At 43.3% G+C, this 22,453-nt stretch overlaps 1 protein-coding gene across 1 annotated transcript in view; it reads left to right on the top strand.

The window, feature by feature from the left end:
- The window catches only part of LOC144503259 (myosin-IIIa-like), a 159,092-nt gene that overhangs the window by 97,787 nt on the left and 38,852 nt on the right, over window positions 1-22,453 (top strand). The window contains exons 4-5 of the mRNA XM_078227691.1: window positions 11,711-11,815; window positions 12,019-12,118. Coding sequence (XP_078083817.1) covers window positions 11,711-11,815; window positions 12,019-12,118 — 205 coding nt within the window. The remainder of the gene's footprint in view (window positions 1-11,710; window positions 11,816-12,018; window positions 12,119-22,453) is intronic.

The raw sequence follows: 22,453 nt of genomic DNA, 5'->3' as shown, positions 1-22,453 counted from the left end.
GATTGGCTGTGAGGCACCGGGGATTGAATAACTTGGTGACACTCAGTCTTTAGTCTCATTAATGATGACTGATTGGCTGGGCGAGGTGCCTGAGGGCAGCCAGTGGCAGGTTTGTGTAAGCGTGTCCAGCTCTTGACATATACTGGTCCCCGTGGAACCATATCACAGCAATAATCAGTAACTGCGGAAGAGGAACAGAAAAATTTGGGAGAAAAGTAAAGTTAATTGGATTCCCCACTAGCAGCAAGTGGACCAGAAAGACATTGACGATCCATTATCTGTGTTCATTCACTGAAGTGATACAGTCATAAAAATCATGATTGGAATATGAATGATGCCTCTCATAAGTATCAGAATGAGTAAAATTTCTTCATAGATTACTTAAATAAAGCAAAAGTCCTGAAATAAAGTTATCACTATGGAGCTCAGTAAACATTTTAAGGAGCCATATTTTCTTTCAAGTTTTCTGAAGTTGCCGAGAGTGCAGCTTCAGAGGTTTTAGTCACTTACCCAAGTGCCCATTCTTCAGTTGTGAATCTGGATCTTGAGTCACACATCATTTTACAAAAGGGGTGAGAAGTGAGGGTTCACTGGATCTGGTCAGCCATGAGACAGCACAATGTTTTCCTCCAATGCTCAAAGCTACCAAGGCCAATTGAACTGTTACCCCATCTTAGATCAGCTAACTTCCAAAATTGTCTGCAGATCTAAAGTTCCCATTGCTGACAGGAAGAAAGAGATTGCAGCAAAACAAAATAAAATCCAGGAAGTGGAAGAACCACAAAAAGAACAAATGACCATCTTGGGAGATTTTAGTGAAGCTGAAAAATAATTACATTACATTACATTAGAAGTTGATAGTCTATAAGGTAGATACTGGGCAGTTGTTTCAGTATTATCTGATGAAGTAAAATTGCATAAAAGTGTCACATTACAGTCATCCTCTATCCACATAGACAGTGATCCAAGGCAGGAATTGAACCCAGGTCCCTGGCGCTGTGAGGCAGCAGTGCTAACCACTATGCCACCATGCTGCCTCAGAAATCTAGACAATAAGCGAAGATCCGTACAAGGTAATAGAAGCTTGTGAAATGTGGGTGCTAAGATGTATGCTAAAAATTCAACGTACTCATCATAAGGCAAAGGAAGAGGTGCTTGAAATTGCAAGAACAAAAAGAACTCTAAACATTGACATCTGGAAAAGAAAGTGTCAGTATTTTAGCTATTTAATTGGAGTTGAAAAGCTACAGAAATCTCTTCAAGAGAACAAAGTGGAGGACAGCAGAAAGAAATAGGGATGAATTGAAAAACATTGGCTAGGCCACAGCTGGAACATTGGTTGGAATTTTACGGAGCCTTTGGGTATGGACTAGGAAGGCAAAGTGAGGCATAGAGTGGCCTTCTGGCCACCATGCCATTTTGCCAGTGGCACAATGGATAGCAGATAGCCTGGCTGCTCAGAACCGAAATGTGCCACATAGGTGGCAAATCATGGGCCTACTCCCTCCTGTCCGACTGGTCCCAGAAACTGCAGACTTAGCTAACTTGGAAGATGAATGTCCATCTATGCATCCTCCTCTTCCAGATGCAGCCTCAAAAGTATCCAGAAACGTATCCAGTTCCCGTTGGGTATGGGTAGTGTTAAAACCAGTCCTTTACTTTTTACATAGTACCAAATTGTATTGATTTTCTCTTTAATAGTTTAATCTAACTGCACTTGTGTTTTCAGCTAATTGTGCACTTGTACGGTCTCTGTTTAATTACATTCTTTAGTGTCCTTTCAGAAAGTGTATACTCCCATTCTTCACTTTGTTCTTATCAAATCAATCACCTCACACTTCTCCATCCTTAATTACATCTGCCATCTGTCTCCCTACTCTATTAATCTCTTCATGTCTTCCTGAGGTCTTTCACAATATTGTTCCTTCTTTTTCAAAGCCCCGATTTTGGGAGGTGTAGCAAAACTTTGAGACTATGTTCCCTACATCTGAGTTCAAGTCATCTAAAAACAAACTTGGCTGCAGCACTGATGCCTGAAGGTACACTGGATCTGCATACGGACATACAAATTAGGAGCAGGCCACTTGATCCTTTGAATTTGCTCTGCTATTCAATAAGATCATGGCTGATCTAATTTTAACCTCCACTTCATATTCCTGCCTATCCCCGATAACCTTTCACGCCCTTGTTAATCAAGAATCAATCTACATCTGCCTTAAAAATATTCAAAAACACTGTTTCCACTGCCTTTTGAAGAAGAGAGATCCAAAGACCCACGACTCTCTGAGAGAAAACAAATTCTCCTCATCTCTGTCTTAAATGAGTGACCTTGTATTTTTAAACATGACCCCTAGTTCCAGATTCTTCAACAAGTGGAAACATCCTCTCCACATCCACCCTATCAATACCCCTCATGATCTGAAAGGTTTTGATCAAGTCGCCTCTTACTCTTCTGATCACCAATGGATACAAACCTAACCTCTCCAACCTTTCCTCATAAGACAACCTGCCCATTCCTGGTATTAGTCTAGTAAACCTTCTCTGAACTGTTTCTAACAGATAGACATATTTCCTTAAATATATTTCCTTAAATTTCCTTAAATAGACATATTTCCTTAAATGTCTGTGTGGAGTTTGCACGTTCTCCTCGTGTCTGCGTGGGTTTCCTCCGGGTGCTCCGGCTTCCTCCCGCAGTCCAAAGATGTGCGGGTTAGGTTGATTGGCCATGCGAAAAATTGCCCGTAGTGTTCTGAGATGTGTAGGTTAGAGGGATTAGTGGGTAAAATATGGAGGGATATGGGGGTAGGGCCTGGGTGGGATTGTGGTCGGTGCAGACTCGATGGGCCGAATGGCCTCTTTCTGTACTGTAGGGTTTCTATGTTTCTAAAGGGGACCAGTACTGTATATACTACTCCAGATGTGTTTGCACCAATGCTTTGTACAACTGAAGCATAACCTCCCTACTTTTGTAATCAATTCTCCTCATAGTAAATCACAACATTCTGATTGTTTTCTGGGTGCCACAGTGGTTAGCACTGCTGGCTCACAGCACCAGCTACCCAGGTTCGATTCCCAACTTTGGTCACTGTCTGTGCAGAGTTTGCACATTTTACCCATGTCTGCGTGGGTTTCCTCTGGATGTTCCGGTTTCCTCCCACAGTCTGAAAGACGTGCTGGTTAGATGCATTGGCCATGCTAAATCCTCCCTCAGTATACCCGAACAGGGGCTGGAGTGTGGCAACTAGGGGATTTTCACAGTAACTTCTCGAAGTGTTAGCCTACGTGTGACACTAATAAATAAACTTTTAATTACTTGCTGTATCTGTACACTAACTTTTTGTGATTCATACACTAGGACACCCAGATCCCTCTGCACTTCAGAGCTCTGCAATCTCTCACCAATTAGATCATAAGCTTTTATTACTTTCTGTCTAATTGGACAACTTCAGATTTGCCCACATTATACTGACATTCGTCAGATTTTTTGCCCACTCACTTAACCTGTGTCTATTTGTAGCCTCCTTATGGCCGCTTCACGATTTACTTTCCTGCCTATCTTTGTGTCATTAATAAATTAGCAACCATCCCTTCAGCCCCCTCATCCAAGTCATTTATATAAACTGTTAAGAATTGAGACCCCAACGCTGATTCCTGTGGCACACCACTCGTCACATCCTGACAACCAGGAAAAGACCCATTTTTGCCTAGTCTCTGTTTCCTAAATCTGAATAACAAACATTTGCCCAAGCTCTTTGTTTCCTGTCCTTCAACCAATGTGATATTCTTGCTGCTGCATTTCTTCCAAGAAAATGCACAGCAATTTTTCTATCAAGGCTCTTGTGAGATAACAAAATCATTCTGAAAAATTGTCTAAAACTACATCCAATTAATCACTTCTCTGAGAAACACTAATAAATTTGTTAAACGTGACTTGCCTATAATAAATCCATTATAGCTAACCCAAGCATTTTACCACGTTTACTCAATTTATTTCCCAGCTACAGAGCAGCCCTGAGATTTACACCTTTGGATGGAGTCTCAGATGATTCTGGATAGGAGCGATAGTAACAGGGTAGTTGTTATGGGGGACTTTAACTTTACAAATATTGACTGGAAAAGCTATAGTTCGAGTACTTTAGAGGGGTCAGTTTTTGTCCAATGTGTGCAGGAAGGCTTCCTGACACAGTATGTAGATAGACCAACAAGAGGCGAGGCCACATTGGATTTGGTACTGGGTAATAAACCAGGCCAGGTGTTAGATTTGGAGGTAGGTGAGCACCTATGAGGAGAATTGATTACAAAAGTAGGGAGGTGAGCACTAGGTGACAGTGACCACAATTCGATTACGTTTACCTTAGCTATGGAAAAGGATAGGTATATACCGAAGGGCAAGAGTTATAGCTGGGGGAAAGGAAATTATGATGCGATTAGGCGAGATTTAGGTGACATAGGTTGGGGAAGGAAACTGCAGGGGATGGGCACAATTGTTATGTGGCGCTTGTTCAAGGAACAGCTACTACGCGTCCTTGATAAATATGTACCTGTCAGGCAGGGAGGAAACAGTCGTGTGAGGGAACCGTGGTTTACTAAAGAGGTTGAATCTCTTGTGAAGAGGAAGAAGGAGACTTATGTTAAGATGAGACGTGAAGGCTCAGTTAGGGCGCTTGAGAGTTACAAGTTAGCCAGGAAGGACCTAAAGAAAGAGTTAAGAAGAGCCAGGAGGGGACATGAGAAGTCTTTGGCAGGTAGGATCAAGGAAAACCCTAAAGCTTTCTATAAGTATGTCAGGAGTAAAAGAATGACTAGGGTAAGATTAGAGCCAGTCAAGGACAGTAGTGGGAAGTTGTGCGTGGAGTCTGAAGAGATTGGAGAGGCACTAAATGAATATACTTCGTCGGTATTCACACAGGAGAGGGACAGTGTCGAGGGGAGTACTGAGATGCAGGCTGTTGGACTGGACGGGATTGAGGTTCATAAGGAGGAGGTGTTAGCAATTCTGGAAAGGGTAAAAATAGATAAGTCCCCTGGGCTGGATGGGATTTATCCTAGGATTCTCTGGGAGGCTAGAGAGGAGATTGCAGAGCCTTTGGCTTTGATCATTGTCTACAGGAACAGTGCCAGAAGACTGGAGGATAGCAAATGTTGTCCCCTTGTTCAAGAAGGGAAGTAGGGACAACCCTGGTAATTATAGACTGGTGAGCCTTACTTCTGTTGTGGGCAAAGTTTTGGAAAGGATTATAAGAGATAGGATTTATAATCATCTAGAAAGGAATAATTTGATTAGGGATAGTCAGCACGGTTTTGTGAAGGGTAGGTCGTGCCTCACAAACCTTATTGAGTTCTTTGATAAGGTGACCAAAGAGGTGGATGAGGGTAAAGCGGTTGATGTGGTGTATATGGATTTCAGCAAAGTGTTTGATAAGGTTCCCCATGGTAAGCTATTGCAGAAAATATGGACATATGGGATTGAGGGTGATTTAGTGGTTTGGATCAGGAATTGGCTAGCTGTAAGAAAACAGAGGGTGGTAGTTGATGGGAAATATTCATCCTGGAGTTCAGTTACTAGTGGTGTACCGCAAGGATCTGTTTTGGGGCCACTGCTGTTTGTCATTTTTATAAATGACCTGGATGAGGGCGTAGAAGGATGGATTAGTAAATTTGCGGATGACACTAAAGCCGGTGGAGTTGTGGACAGTGCGGATGGAAGTGGCAGGTTACAGAGGGACATAGATAAGCTGCAGAGCTGGGCTGAGAGGTGGCAAATGGAGTTTAATGCGGAAAAGTGTGAGGTGATTCACTTTGGAAGGAGTAACAGGAATACAGAGTACTGGGCTAATGGTAAGTTACTTGGTAGTGTGGATGAACAGAGGGATCTGGGTGTCCATGTGCATAGATCCCTGAAAGTTGGCACCCAGGTTGATAGGGTTGTTAAGAAGGTATACGGTGTGTTAGCTTTTATTGATAGACGGATTGAGTTTCGGAGCCATGAGATGCAACTGTACAAAACTCTGGTGCGGCCGCACTTGGAGTATTGCGTACAGTTCTGGTCGCCACATTATAGGAAAGATGTGGAAGCGTTGGAAAGGGTGCAGAGGAGATTTACCAGGATGTTGCCTGGTATGGTGGGAAGATCGTATGAGGAAAGGCTGAGGGACTTGAGGTTGTTTTCGTTAGAGAGAAGAAGGTTAAGAGGTGACTTAATAGAGGCATACAAGATGATCAGAGGATTAGATAGGGTGGATTGTGAGAGCCTTTTTCCTCGGATGGTGATGGCTAACACGAGGGGACGTAGCTTTAAACTGAGGGGTGAGAGATATCGGACAGATGTTAGAGGTAGGTTCTTTACTCAGAGAGTAGTAAGGGCGTGGAATGCCCTGCCTGCAGCAGTCGTGGACTCATCAACATTAAGAGCATTCAAATGGTTGTTGGATAAACATATGGATGATATTGGAATAGTGTAGATTAGAGGGGCTTTAGATTGGTTTCACTGGTCGGCGCAACATCGAGGACCGAAGGGCCTGTACTGCGCTGTAATGTTCTATGTTCTATTCTCCCTTCTATCCTGTGGGAGAGCCTATAAACACTATAAACAAAAAACAATGGCAAAGGAAAGTATTTTGCTTTGCATTAAGATGTGTGTGCATTGCTTATAGAAAGATGTCTAATACAAATTAATACATCTTAAAAAAAACCGCAAATGCTGATATAGTGAAATAAGTATGCAGCATACTTTTCAAATTTGTCCTCTGGGTGTGAGCATCATCAGCTATTGGCCAGTAATGGTTGCCCATCCCTAATTACCCTTGAGAAGATGGTGGCGAGCTGCCTCCTTGAACCGCTGCAGTCCATGTGGTGTAGGTACACCCACAGTGCTGTTAGGGAGGAAGTTCCAGGATTTTGACCCAGCGACAATGAAGTAATTGTGATAGATTTCCAAATACTGATGGTGAGTGGAGTCTTCTGCTCCTGCTTGGTGGTGGGAAGGGTGTGTAATTGCTGTGGTACATCCTGTAGATGGTACACACTGCTGCCACTGAGCATTGGTGGTGGAGAGCATGAACGTTTAAGCTGGTGAATGGGACATTGACCAAACACACTGCTTTGTCTTGGATGGTGTCATCTTTCTTGAATGTTGTTGGAGCTGTGCTTATCCAGGCAAGTGGGGAGTATTCCATCACACTCCTGACTTGTGCCTTGTAGGTGGTGGATAGACTTTAGAGAATCAGGAGGTGAGTTACTCACCGCAGAATTCCAAGTGTCTGATGTGCAATATTTTCGTGGCTGGGCAAGTTGCGATTCTGGTCAGTGGTAATCCCAGAATGTTGATGGTGGGGAATTCAGTGATGGTAATGCCCTTGAATGTCAAAGGGGGATGGTTAGATTCTCTCTTGTTGGAGATGGTCATTACCTTGCACTTATGTGGCGCAAATGTTACTTTCTATTTATCAACCCAAGCTTGAAATTAATCCAGGTCTGGCTGTATGCAGGCACAGACTGCTTCAGTATCTGAGTAGCTGTGAATGGTACTGAACATTGTGCAATCATCAGCAAACAATGCTATTTCTGATCTTACATTGGAGGGAAGGTCATTGATGAAACAGCTGAAGGTGGTTGGGCCTAGGATACAACCCTGAGGAACTCCTGCAGAGATGTCCTGGGGTTGTGATGGTTGACCTCCAACAACCACAACCACAATGATTTATGCTGGATATGATTCCAATCAGTGGAACATTTTACCCCTGATTCACATTGACATCAATTTTTCAAAGGCCTTTTCAAAGTCTTGATGCCAAGGGCAGTCTCTTTCACCTTATCAGGAATTCAGCTACTCTGTCCGTGTTTGCCTAAGGCTGTGATGAGGTCAGGAGCCGAGTGACACTGACAAAAGTCAAATTGAGCATTGGTGGGTAGGGTATTGATGAGTAAATGCCGCTTGACTGCACTGTCGACAATCTCTTCCATCACTCTCCTCATGTGTCAGTGCAGACTCAATGGGCCGAGGGGCCTCTTCTGCATTCTATGATTCAATGGGGTTGTAATTGTCTGGATTGGATTTGTCCTGCTTTTCGTGGACAGGACATACCTGGACAACGTTTCAAATTTTCACACGCGTTGTTCTTTCAATTTAAGACCGAGAACTCAAATATAACCGCTTTCCACAAAAGCAGTGTGGAGAGCTCCGAAGCAGCTCCTGCTGTCTATGATATAAAGTGAACCCATCTCCCTATGTTCAACCCGCTGCCCCACATCAGGTTAGAACCACAATCCTGCCTGTCTGTAATGCTAACGGAGCTCTCTAAATACTCATCACTGGCTGACCTTTGGATATTGTACAACATTTTGCAGGACATTCCAATATTTTAAAATGTATTAAAAGATCTTGGAACTTATTATCTGCCTCTTACTGAAAGTAATTAGCATTTTTGAACTCTCCGAACAATTGCTCCACCCTCTCTTTATTTTGGTCAGGCCTATAAAGGAGCTTCTTCAGTCTGACCCTGCCAAGTCTAATGGCAGGTCCACTAAAAGCATTAAACTACATTTCTCTTTCTGACAGCCAGCTTGCTTTATTATTGTCCACTGTCATAAATGCTTCATGTTGTTATCATGGATGTAACATGCCTCCTCGGCATATATGTAATTACTGTTGTAAATATGTGTGCATTTATGTATATTTAAATGTCCTGCATCTCTATATACACTTTAGCTGTTTCAACCTGTCAAAGGAGGTTAACTTCCACAAATATGAATTGTATTTATTTGAACGAACTACAGAAAGGTATCTGGTAAGTAATAGAATATTTACAGAATAAAAAAAACAATAGGCAAGATTCTCCGATCTCCCAGCCTCGTGTTTCCCGCCAGCAGGAGGTGGCGCGTTGTTTGCTAACAGTGGAATTCTCTGGTCTCGCTGCTGTCAATGGGAATTCCCATTGATGTCACCCCATGCCGGCAACACACCCACAGGTGGGGGTAGGAAGCTGGTGGGTCCGGAGAATCCCACCGGCGTGACCGGCTGAAGATTCGGGCCGATATTTCAAACCCTTCTCCTGTTTTTAAATTGCTCCATAGCCTTGTTGCTCCTCAATCCCTACCCCCACTGCCAGCCCTCCAAATCCCTCCCTGACACTACCCTATGCTACCCTGAAACACCACTCCCCCACCCAAACTTTCTGTTCCTCTGATTCTGACTACCCAGGCATCTGTCCTGCCTTAAAATGAAGGCTTGCACTCTAGTGCAGTGCTGGGAGTGCTGCATTGTCAGAGGTGCCATGTTCTGAATGAAATGTTAAGCTGAGGCCTCATCCACTTAGGGATGAGGTGGATGTAAAAGATCCCATTGCATTATTTTGCAGAAGAGCAGGAGAGTTATGTCTCATCCACTATTTGTTCCTCAAGCAATGTCATAACAACCAGAGTTCTGAAGAAGAGTCATACAGGCTCAAACTGTTAACTTAGTTTCTCTGTCCACAGAGGCTGCCAGACCTGCTGAGCCTTTCCTGCATTTTCTGTGTTTTTTAATGCAGATCTCCAGCATCTGCAGTATTTTGCTTTTACAAAAGCAGATTATCCGGTGATTAACATATTGCTGTTTGTGGGAGATTATTGTGCACTAATTACCTGCTGCATTTTCTACATTACAAACAGCGACTATACTTCATTGGTTGCAAAGAGTTTTATGAAACATTCAGTGGTTTGGAAAAGCCCAATAAAAATGTTTGATTTGATTTATTATTGTCACATGTATTAGTATACAGTGAAAAGTTTTGTTTCTTGCACGCTATACCGACAAAGCATACCGCTCGTAGAGAAGGAAAGGAGAGAGTGCAGAATGGAGTGTTACAGTCATAACTAGGCTGTAGAGAAAGATCAACTTAGTGTGAGATAGGTCCATTCAAAAGTCGGAAGAATCTGTTCTTGAGTCAGTTGGTACGTGACCTCAGACTTTTGTATCTTTTTCCCGACAGAAGAAGGTTGAAGAGAATACGTCCAGGGTGCATGGGGTCCTTAATTATGGTGGCTACTTTTCCAAGGCAGTGGGAAGTGTAGACAGAGTCAATGGATGGGAGGTTGGTTTGAGTGATGGACTGGGCTTCAGTCATGACCCTTTGTGGTTCCTTGCGGTCATGGGCAGAGCAGGAGCCATACCAAGCTGTGATACAACCAGAAAGAATGCTTTCTATGGTGCATCTGTAAAAGTTGGTGAGAGTTGTAGCTGACAAGCCAAATTTCCTTAGTCTTCTGAGAAAGTAGAGGCATTGGTGGGCTTTCTTAACTATAGTGGCGGCATGGGGGGACCAGGACAGGTTGTTGGTGATCTGGACACCTAAAAAAGCAAGTCTTTTTTCCTTTCACTCCACCATTGGTAACTGTGCCTGCAGCTAACTAAATCCCATTTGCCTCCTTTTCTTCTCTATCCTCCTTTTAAAAAAATGATGGTACTTGTTTTCAAATCCTCCCATGGTCTCAGCCCTCCCTATCTCTGTAGCCTCCTTTAACCCAAGAACTTTCCAAGATATCTGGTCTCCGCTAACTCTTCACCATTGGAGGCCATGCCCTCAGCTCTCGAATTCCCTTAGCAAATCTCACAGTCTCTTGAATAAATCTGGAATTAGAAGTCTGAGTAATGGTGACCATTACAATTATCGGCAATTGTTGTATAAACCCATTTTTGGGCAAGGAAATCTGTCATCCTTACCTGGTCTGGCCTACATGGCTCTAGACCACCAGCAACATGATTGATTCTTAACTGCCCTCTGAAATGGTATAGCTCAGTTGAAGGATAATAAGGGATGGGCAACAAATGCTGGTCTTGCCAGCGACACCCTCAACCTATGAAAGAATAAATAAAACAAACCCTCCAACTCATGCCCTCAGATGTTTCTTAAAACCGACCTCTTTTGTGTAAGAAGAGCTAAGAACAAAGAAAATTACAGCACAGGAACAGGCCCTTCAGCCTTCCAGGCCTGCACCAACCATGCTGCCCATCTGAACTAAAACCCCCTACTCTTCCGGGGACCATATCCCTCTATTCCCATCCTATTCATGTATTTGTCAAGACGCCCCTTAAAACTCACTATTGTATCCGCTTCCACAATCTCCCCCGGCAGCGAGTTCCAGGCACCCACCACCCTCTGTGTAAAAACTTGTCTCATACATCTCCTTTAAACCTTGCCCCTCACACCTTAAACCTATGTCCCCTATTAATTGACTCTTGCACCTGGGGAAAAAGCTTCTGACAATCCAATCTGTCCATGCCCTTCATAATCTTTGTAGACTTCTATCAGGTCGTCCCCTCAGCCTCCGTCGTTCCAGCGAGAACAAACCAAATTTCTCCAACCTCCCCTGATAACTAATGCAACATCCTGGTAAATCTTTTCTGTACCCTCTCCAAAGCCTCCACATCCTAAGCTTTTGATTAGTTGTCCTACTATCGCCTTATGAATCACGGTATCAGATTTTGTTCAATTATAGCTCCTTTGAAGCATTTTGCCAAGTTCTACGACATTAAAAGTACTCCGTGAATTCAAGTTGATGTTAATACCCAGGCCTTTTGACTAGTCGCTCAATCATTTCCTCCTTTAGTTCAGCATCTAGTATTCCTTACATCTCTCTGAAGGCCATTAGGAGGTTATTCTCCATTCAAGGCACTATGTACATGTAAGTTGATGGCATTGCTGTTGTTACCAATCACTTTCTGTTCTTTCAGTTGTGCAATGGAGGCTCTGTGACTGATCTTGCCAAAGGGTTATTAAAACGAGGTGAAAGGATGAACGAACCAGTCATCGCCTACATCCTGCACGAAGCCCTCATGGTAAGATTTATTTTTTTGTGTTTTAACCTTCAGGTTCATTCAGTTCCAAATGAACAGATTTTCAGCCCCAGTTGCAGTTGCATGTGAATGCCATAGAGCTGGCCTGCTAGTGTTAAAAATGGCTCACTTCATTATGTTTATTAGGCATCCAGGTTTTACTTGCTTCAAGAATAATATAACTGTCACCGTTGATTTTTCCTCAGGGGCTGAAGCACTTACACAATAACAAGACGATTCATCGTGACATCAAGGGCAATAACATCCTATTAACAACAGAGGGAGGCATCAAACTTGTAGATTTTGGTATGTAGCAATTCGCATTCAGCTAGTCATTCTTCTCAGCAGTTTTGCAAAAGTATGTCAGGCAGACTGAACAGGAGGCAGTTTAAGCAGCAACGTACAGCCAGAAGCTCTGTATGTATGTGTGTGTTTGTGTGTGTGTAGCTGTCTTGAGTTGTGTGTGTGTGTAGCTGTCTTGAGTTGTGTGTGTGTGTGTAGCTGTCTTGAGTTGTGTGTGTGTGTGTAGCTGTCTTGAGTTGTGTGTGTGTGTGTAGCTGTCTTGAGTTGTGTGTGTGTGTGTAGCTGTCTTGAGTTGTGTGTGTGTGTGTAGCTGTCTTGAGTTGTGTGTGTGTGTGTAGCTGTCTTGAGTTGTGTGTGTGTGTGTAGCTGTCTTGAGTTGTGTGTGTGTGTGTAGCTGTCTTGAGTTGTGTGTGTGTAGCTGTCTTGAGTTGTGTGTGTAGCTGTCTTGAGTGTAGGATGAGAGCCACGAGTAAGAAGAAGGAATTTGGAAAGTTTACCAAGCCATCAATATGCACCAAGTTTGTTGCAGCTGGACAAACTATTCCTGCTTTCTCCCCAACACCTAAAATGGTTATTATAGTTTGAGAAGTCATAGCTAATTCTGAGGCCATATAATTGTAAAAGTAATCATACATATGGTCCAAGGAAACATGGAACCAGGAAATTAAATGCAAACATCCTTCAATGGAAAAAGACAGCATTACATAGGGAGTGGGAAAGAGGAGGGGACATCTGTACAGAAGTCCTATAGGTGGTATCGGCTTTGATAAAGGGTCATCTGGACTCAAAACGTCAGCTCTTTTCTCTCCTTACAGATGCTGCCAGACCTGTTGAGATTTTCCAGCGTTTTCTCTTTTGGTTTCAGATTCCAGCATCCACAGTAATTTGCTTTTATCTGTATAGGACTGATTTGAACTCTGGTAAACTGGCAAGGCCACCATTAGCCCTAAGCCATCAACATGACTCACTATTCCCACAAACCAGCATTTTAATCTCCAAACAAGTGAGAAGGACAGGCAACTGATAGTTCATTCTTTAAATGTGCAGATCCTGACCAGATGTTGGCTCCCAATGGGGAGGTGATGTAGTGGTATTGTCACTAGACTAGAATCCAGAGACCCTGGGTCACTGGGTTCGAAACCCATCATGGCAGATGGTGAAATTTAAATTTGGCAAACATCTGGAATTAAAAGTCCAATGATGACCGTAAAACCATTGTCGATTGTCGGAAAAACCCATCTGGTTCACTAATGTCCTTGAGAGAAGGAAATCTGCCGTCTTTACCTGGTCTGGCTTACATGTGACTCTCGGGCCACAGCAATGCGGTTGACTCTCAACTGCCCTCTGAATTGGCCTAACAAGCCATTCAGTTTCAAGAGCAAATAGGGAGGGGCAATAAATGCTGGCCAGCCAGTGATGCCCATGTCCATGACTTGGAGGGCTGGATTTTAGCAGCACTCGAGAGGACAGGTTGCATGGGGGGGTGCCCTGATGTGGTGAGGGAAGCACAGTAAGAAGTCTCACAATACCAGATTAAAGTCCAACAGGTGAGGGAAGCCCAGGGAGCTTCCTTCCTTCCACCATGGCAAGATGCAGGACTTGGAAAGCCACCAGTGCCTGTAAAACAGAGGCAGCATCTTCATCCGAAGGACATTTCCAGCCTGTTACTGCCACTAGGCCCCCAAAGGATGCTAACGTTATGCTGTGATTATTGAGCAACTTGCTTATTGACCTGTTGCCTAACCATGCCGATTGTTTCTATTTTTTTCTATATTTTTTCAGAGCCAGCATTATAATAGATTTCTCGCAAATTAATGCTGGAAAGATAGAATGTTTTTGTTTTACTAATCTTGAATGATTTATTATTTTTATCTACCTTGAGCATTTTGGATTTTCTCCCCTCCCCCATAGTCATTTTCCCCTTCACCAACTAATGTCCTTTTCTTGCTATGTCCCTAATGACTTTTATAATGAGCACAGCATTGATCAGTGACTTCTTCCAAGCACTAATTAATGACAAGTTTAAAAGCAAGTATATTATGTTCAGGGAGAGCAAATTAATGTACTTCTATTAATACCTTTTTTAAACATTAATGTAATGAAGCATCATATTGTTAGAAAAAAATGTTTTGCTTTTTTTTATTAAAAGACAGCGATTTGTTTGTCAATATTAAGAAGGAGATACACATCAGGAAACAACCGGATTCAACATTCATCTAGCCATTAATATGCAGATTCAGCCAGTACCATTTTTTAATGGATCTCCACATGATTTATTTTCCCGGAATAATAAACCTAACCGTGTCTGTAAGCGTCTGTAAGCTTAGGGAAGAAGAATTAGAGTGAAGCAGACTTGCAGCAACATCATGCAAACAAGAAGGGAACATTTCCTGTTTTGTTATTTGCAGTGAAACCAGAACTGCGAGCTTAAACAATGTGCTTATGCTTTGTTTGCAAATACTGAGTCAATGAAACGGTCGCCTTGACTACCTCCCAAAATAGTTTTTAAAAAAATACAGATTGCTTTTGTCATTATCACGACTGATGCTGAAAGCGTTGTTCCAATTGGCCGGTTCACCACTGGTGGTGCAGCTGTGAATTAAGGGGATGATCGCTGTTTTTTACACGTGATTCTGTCGATGTGTCAGTAATGAGGTGACATTAGCTTTACACACAGACTGTGCCATGTTATATTCGTCGGACTGTGTTTCAGGTACACATACCATTGGTTTTCTTCAGCACAGCTATGGCTCCAGGAGTAGGATATCAAAAAGCAAAGAAGATTCTCATTGATGTCAGTGATTCTTAATCTCGCAGAATCATGGTAAGAAGTCTCACAACACCAGGTTAATGTCCAACGGTTTTATTTGTTATCACCGAGCTTTTGGAGCGCTGCTCCTTCGGGTCCTTCACCTGATGAAGGAGCAGCGCTCTGAAAGCTCGTGATACCAAATAAACCTGTTGGACTTTAACCTGGTGTTGTGAGACTTCTTATTGTGCCCACTCCAGTCTGACACCGGCATCTCCACATCATCGCAGAATCATAGAATTGTATGGCAGAAAGTGACCACTCAGCCTGGTGCATCAGGGATGATTCTTTGAATCCAATTTAATCCCACAACCCGGATTTTTCCCATAACTTTGCAGTTAGTAATCTTCAAGTGGATGCCCAATTGCCTCTGCAAAGTTTCTATATAAGATCTGTTTCTGCCACTCTCGCAGGGAGCGCATTCCAAATCTTAATAATTCTCCCTTCTGCTCTAGCTCTGTTGACAACTATTTTGAGCCTGTGGCCTTTGGTTGTCAACTCAATTCTAAGATGAAACAATTATTCTTTTTCTTCTCCATTAAAAACCTGCATCATTTTGAAAACCACAATTAAATCTCTCTTTAACCTTCTCTACTCTAAGGAGAACAATCACAGCTTCTCCAATTTCTCCACAGAATTAAAGTTCCTCATCGCTGGTCATCATCCTCCGTACCTGCTCCAAGGTCTTGACATCCTTCCCAAATTGTGCCACCAAGAACTATGCACAATACCCCAACAGAATTCTAACCACTGTTATACAAAGGTTTAGAATGACCTTGTTTTTGTATTCACTCCCCTATTTACAAAGTCAAATATTTCTTAGCCATCTTATCATTTTGCCTTTCCACCTTAAAGGATTTGTGAATGTTCGCCCTGGGTCCCTCTGCTGTTAGATTCCACTGAAAATAGTACCATTTAGATCATACCAAAGCTGTAAAATCATTATGCGCTCTGCCATCCAGCTTGATACAGGAATATACTTTGTGTTAAAATGTAACTAAACGCCCAAGTTCTTTTATAATTCATTCTTAGGATGTGAGCATCGCTGACTAGGCCAGTGTTTATTGCCCAATCTTAGTTGCCCTTGAGAAGGTGATGGCGAGCTGTCTTCTTGAACCGCTGCAGTCCCAGAGGTTTGGATACACCCACAGTGCTGGTTGGAAAGGAATTCCAGAATTTTGACCCAGCAACAGTGAAGGAATGGCAATATATTTCTGAGTCAGAATGGTGGGTGACTTGGAGGGGAACGTCCAGGTGACGGTGTTCCTATGAGCCAGCTGTTCTTGGCCTTCCAAATGGTAATAGTCATGTGTTTGGAAGGTGCTGTCTAATCAGGGGCAAAGTTATCTACTGGTTAGAGCCATTCCTAGCACAAAGGAAGATGATTTGGAATTGTTGGAGGTGAAGCATTTCCATCCAGGGACATCGCTGCAGGGTTCCTCAGGATAGTGTCCTAGGCCCAACCATCTTTAGCTGTTTGATCAATGACCATCCCTCCATCATTAGGTCAGAAATGGGGATGTTTGCTGATGATTGCACAATGTTCAAAACTATTCCTGACTCCTCGGATTCTGAAGCAGTTCATGTTCAAATGCAGCACAACCTGGACAACATTCAGGCTTGGGCTGATAAGTGGCACGTAACATTCACGCCACACAGGTTCCAGGCAATGACCATCTCCAACAAGAGAAAATCTAACCATCTCTTCTTGACATTCAATGGCATTACCATTGCTGAATTCCCTACTGTCAACATCCAGACAATACTGTGAGAGATTAGGAATTATGCAGTGAGTAACTCACCTCCTGACTCCCCAAACCTATATGTCATCCACAAGGCACAAGTCAGGAGTGTGATGGAATACCATTCCCTTGCGTGAATGAGTGCAGCTCCAACAACACTCAAGAAGCTTTACACCATCCTGGACAAAGCAGCCCACTTGATTGGCATCCTATCCACCACAATAAACATTTAATCCCTCCAGTACTGATGTACAGTGACAGCATCTACAATGTGCAGTACAGCCACTTGCCAAACCTCCTTAAACAGCACCCTCCAAACCCGTAACCTCTCGCACCTAGAAAGTCAAGGGCAGCAGACATATGGGAACACCACCACCTGCAAGTTACCCCGCAAACCACAGACCATCCTGACTTGTAACTATATTGCTTCTCCTTCACTGTCGATGAATCAAAACCCTATAACTCCTTTCCCAACAGTCCCTCGGTTACTCCCACTACACGTGAACTACAGCAGTTCAAAAAGGCGTCTCACCACCACCTTCGAGGACATTCTGGATGGGCAGTCAATACTGGCCTCCCAGTGACACCCACATCCCTTGAATGAATGCATTAAAAAAAAAACAAGCTCCCACTGTCCCTTTAATTCCAATGTGTCTCTGTTTTCTGAACTAGCCTGTTTTGTGGTACTTTATCATATGCCTTTAGAAGTCCATATATACATCAACCGCACTATCTTCCTAAACCTCTTTGTTAGATCATTAAAGAGTTCAATCGGGTCAGTCACTCACTTACTTTAACAAATGCATGCTGGCCTTTCATTATTAACTATTGCTATGCTGAGTGAGAATTAATTTTGTCCTTGACATAGATCTCTCGTAGTTTCTCACCACTGATGTTCGGTGTAGTAAGCGCAGTTCTCCAGATCTGACAATTTTTGAAAGATTGTGGTCTGAAATTCTGCTCTGTCCAACCTAACTTCTTTCATCAATCTATGATGCATCCTATCTGGTTCATGTGACCTGTTAACTTTAATTGATGCCAATTTCATTAACATTTCCTTTCAATCCCTTTCTAGTATAACCAATGTCACTCGATTTTTTTCTCCTCTACTATAAGATTAACATCACCCTCTTCTTTTGTTAATTGTTTATACTGTACCTCCATCACACCCTCTGCCTGAAGAAGACAATTTCTTTTTGCCCCTAATTACCCACCATTTCTTTAACAATCCTTTAATTTTGTGCCTAGTTATAATAGATTTTTGCGTTTCCGTTTATGTTACCTGCTGATCTTATCTGAACTTCTTTCTTTATCTTCCTTTGTCTGCATGCATTGTAATTTGCCCAGTTTCTATTGTATTCTATATGCTGCATTTGTTTTAAAACCTCCTTTTTCAGGTTAATTCAACCACAATTTCTTTAATTATTTAGGGAGTTCTTGGTGGCACAGTGGTTAACACTGCTGCCTCATTGTGCCAGGGATCCGGGTTCAATTCCGGCCTCGGGTGACTGTCTGTGTGGAGCTTTTTACGTTCTTCCCATGTCTGCGTGGATTTCCTCCGGGTGCTCCGGTTTCCTCCCACAGTCCAAAGATGTGGATGGTTAGGTTGATTGGCCATGCTAAATTGCCATTTAGTGTCAGGGGGATGAGCAGGGTAAATGTGTGGAGTTACAGGGATCGGATCTGGTTGGGATTGTTGTCGGTGCAGGCTCGATGGGCTGAACGGCCTCCTTTTGCACTGTAGGGATTTTATGAAACATCTTTTGTACTTACCTTGCAGATCCACTGCTCATTTGGTGTTTTCCTGGCCAATCTTTGTTTCCTGTCTATCTGCGCTAGCACGATTCTCAAATCATTGAAATTGGCTCTGCTCAAGTGGAAACATACCAACCTGAAGATTCACAGGGTCCAAACTCTGATAATGTCCAAATCCCATCCATCTGTGTGATCCCCCCAGAGGCAGCCGATGAAGAGTTCCTTGTTGTGGGCGGAGTTCACTCTGGGAGCCCCGTCCAACTAGAAATTGGTGAATCTATGGAATTCATTGCCACAGAAGGCGGTGGAGGCTAGGTCATGGGGTGTCTTTAAGGCAGAGATAGATAGGTTCTTGATTGGTAAGAAGATCAAAGGTTACGGGGAAAAAGCGGAGAATGGAGTTGAGAAACTTATCAGCCACGATTGAATAGTGGAGCAGACTCGATGGGCCGAATGCTCTAATTCTGCTCCTATAATTTATGATCTTATGATCTTAAATGGCTGGACTGCACAGATGGGTAGATCAGTCAGACCTACCCACAATCTGGGTGGCCAGCAGTGCCACTATGAATAGGTACTGTCAATATTGGAAGGAGATCTTGATGCTGCTTTAGATGGTGGCAGCTGAAGACATAAAAGAAATAAAAATAAGTGTGGCCACAGGTGCCAGGCTATCGTTGTGCTGGGGAACTCATGACTCAGGGGGCCCAGGAGACAAAGGGGTTCAGATACAGGAGGTCATGCTGGCACCCTGGCCTGCCGCCAGAGACTGCCTGCAGCCACCTTCTGGGCCTCAGCTTCAACTTGGGTGGTAGTCCACTTTTGGGAAGATGCCAATGGCGTCATCAATCTAACCACAATTGGGCACTTAATTGCCACTAATTAGATACCTGCTGCCCCTAGAGGGTTTACCAGTGCCATTCCGATCCTGCCTTCAGCAAGTTCATTCAAGGAATGAAACATTTCAGGTGGACAATCCAGCACGCAACCCCCAAAGATTCCCCACCCACCTGCCCTCCAAAGCCACTCTGTGCAGACGATAGATTCCTCCTTTCCAGTTGTTTCCTTTTCACTGTTGATTTTTTTTTTGTCCCTTTGCGTAATGACTATGAACCTAATTATATTGGACTGGAGTTTGGTGGCGAGGCTTTCAGCACTCACTACTATTAAAATGTAGATCAGATAGCAATTTTCAGCAACTACACATGCAGAGAGGTGTGACATTGCAATACTTACCCACTGGATAACCACTGAACATGGCAGAAAGATTTAGGGCTTCTCCACTGAAATGTAAGTGAAATTTTAACAGTGTTTTAATAAGAGTTAAAACTCCATAGCATTCCCGGAGCTCCCAATCTGCCACTTGTCCAGGAAGGTTCAAGGCCCATGTATCTCGATAAGGATTCTTCAGTTTGATTGGTTAAGGTTGTCCTGTTCACACATGTTAGGTCTCCTAGTGGGCACTGTGCAGTTCTGGATTTCTATGCGCTGCAAGTCCCAGTTGAATTGCCCATCTTTGGACAAGGAAGTGAATGGGTAGCATTTTAATTTGCTGCCACCAGCAAAATCTGGGCTGTTATAATTAGGGTCTGGAATGCACTGCAGGGAAATGTGGTGGATCAACAAAAAGTTGGAAGTGTGGTGGAAGTGGGTTCAATTGAGGCAATGAGAAGTTAAATGTTTTTAAAGTTTAATGTTTTAAAATTTATTTATTACTGTCACAAGTAGGCTTACATTAACACTGCAATGACGTTACTGTGAAAATCCCCTGGTCGCCACACAGCGGCGCCTGTTCGGGTACACTGAGGGAGAATTTAGCATTGCCAATGTACCTAACCAGCACGTCTTTCAGACTGTGGGAGGAAACTGGAGCACCCTGAGGAAACCCACGCAGACACGGGGAGAACATGCAGACTCCACACAGACAATGATCGAAGCCGGAAATCGAACCTGGGTCTCTGGCACTGCGAGGCAACAGTGCTAACCGCTGTGTCACCGTGCCACCATTAAATAATTACTTGAATAGAAATAATTAGCAGGGGTATGGAGAAAAGGCAGGGGAATGGCATCAATTCATAATGCTCATTTGGACAACCGGTGCAGACACAAAGGGCCAAAGGCCTTCATTTGTATTGTGACAATTCCATGATTCAATTCTGATCCCATTCACAGGCTTTCTCCCACTGAAACACATTCCATGTTCCCCAGATCATTCCCTGGAGCTAGGTGAAGCATTGCTTCCTTTCCTGTTGGGCTCGGGACATACTGATTCAGAAAGTACCAGTTAACACTTTTTAGGAATTTTCACCCTTTCACTTTACACTTTTTTCCCAGTCTATGATCAGTAATTGATATCTTCTATTGGTACTGCTCTAGTTTTTATATTTCTCTGAAATCTGATGACAGATTTGCTCCCAATATTCTCACTAGGTCATCCTCTAACCAATATGCACGATGCAGGGCCAAACGGCAAGCCCGGATTTATGCAAGTAACTAAAGAACTTGGACCTGCACTGACCTGTTGCTCTAACTACCCTTGGAGGGAAAGTTTGCCCCACACTAGCCAGGTCTATTGGCTAATGCCCCTCACATGTAGACTAGGCTTCGGTAGTTGATAGTTTGTGAATCTGGGATGGGGCAATGGGCTCAAATGTCTACAACATCAAGGTAGCTGTCAAAATGCCAATTTCTCGGCGTAGGTCCTTCCACTGTCCTGGAGACAAATCTTAGTTGTGTAACTGGTCATGAAACTATGAGTCCTGGGGTGACAGTTGTGGGAAGGCATTATCTGGAGACCTGTCATGTAGAGGATTAGGTACCTACCATAAGAAGCAGGCAGCTGATGCTGAATCTCTGCCCTTGCATCAGGTGAAACCACCATTTAATGGTGTCAGATGTATTTCCATACAAATGTTTGGACAGTGGTGGAAATGCATTCAGAAAAGTTGTGTTGCTCACCCGATTGCTTGTAAGGATTTGTTGGCAGCAGCTGTACACTCAGCAAGGGCTATATTCTTTAATTACTAGTTGTCTTTTGATCCACCTAATGTCTTTCAAGGCAGAGTTAGACAGCAACAACACCAACTTGAATTTATATTCTGCCTTTAGTGAAATAAAATGTTTCAAAGTACTGCACAGAAGCATAAGCAAACAAAATTTAACACTGAATTATTTAAAGTCATTTTCGGAAAAATGAGAAAAAGCTTGGTCTTTGAGGTAGGTTTTAAGGCCATAAAGGAGAAAAGAAAGGAAGATGGGTGAGGAGGGAATGTTTAGGGAGGGAATTCCAGAGCTTAGGACCTTGACAGCTGAAGGCATATCCGTTAGTGGTGGAGTGATTTATGTTGAAGATGTTCATGAGACCAGAATTGAATGTGAACAGGTATCTCTGAGGGTTGTTAGGCTGGGTGAGATTACAGAGATAGGGAGGGGTAAAGCCATGGAGGGATTGGAAAACCAGGATGAGAGTTATAAAATTGAAACATCGCTGGACAAATTGTCAATGGTAGGTCAGAAAGGCACAGGTATGATAGGGAAACTGGACTTACTGCAAGTTAGGACATGGGCAGCAGAGATTTGGATGCCCTTGAGTTTACACAATGTTGGTAACACACCAACACAGAGGAAGCTGGCAAGGAGTGAATTGAAATAGTCAAGTCTGGAGATAAAAAGGCCATGTGGCTGACTCTTAATTGCCCTCTAAATGGATGAGGGTTTGAGCAGCAGATGAGAGTTGAGGTGGGGCGGAGTTGAATGGCGTCACGGTGGTGGGAAAAGACAGATGTATAATCGTGGGATCGTTTTGTGCCAAGTATAACACTGAGGTTGTGAACAGTCTCTTCCAGCATCAGACAGTTTTCAGGGAGAGACTGGTGAATGGAATTTGGAGTAGGAACCAAAGGCAACGGGCTCAATCTTCCCAACCTTTAGGTGGAAGGAATTTCTGTTCATCCAGTGCAGGATGTTGGACAAGCAATCTGACAGTTTGGAGACTGTGAAGTGATAGAGGAAGGCAGTGGGGATAGAGTTGGG

Source organism: Mustelus asterias, chromosome 2 (genome assembly GCF_964213995.1).
Source record: "Mustelus asterias chromosome 2, sMusAst1.hap1.1, whole genome shotgun sequence".
NCBI lineage: Eukaryota > Metazoa > Chordata > Chondrichthyes > Carcharhiniformes > Triakidae > Mustelus > Mustelus asterias.
Note: the sequence above shows the minus strand (reverse complement) of the source record. Positions and strands in the feature narration are given on the sequence as shown.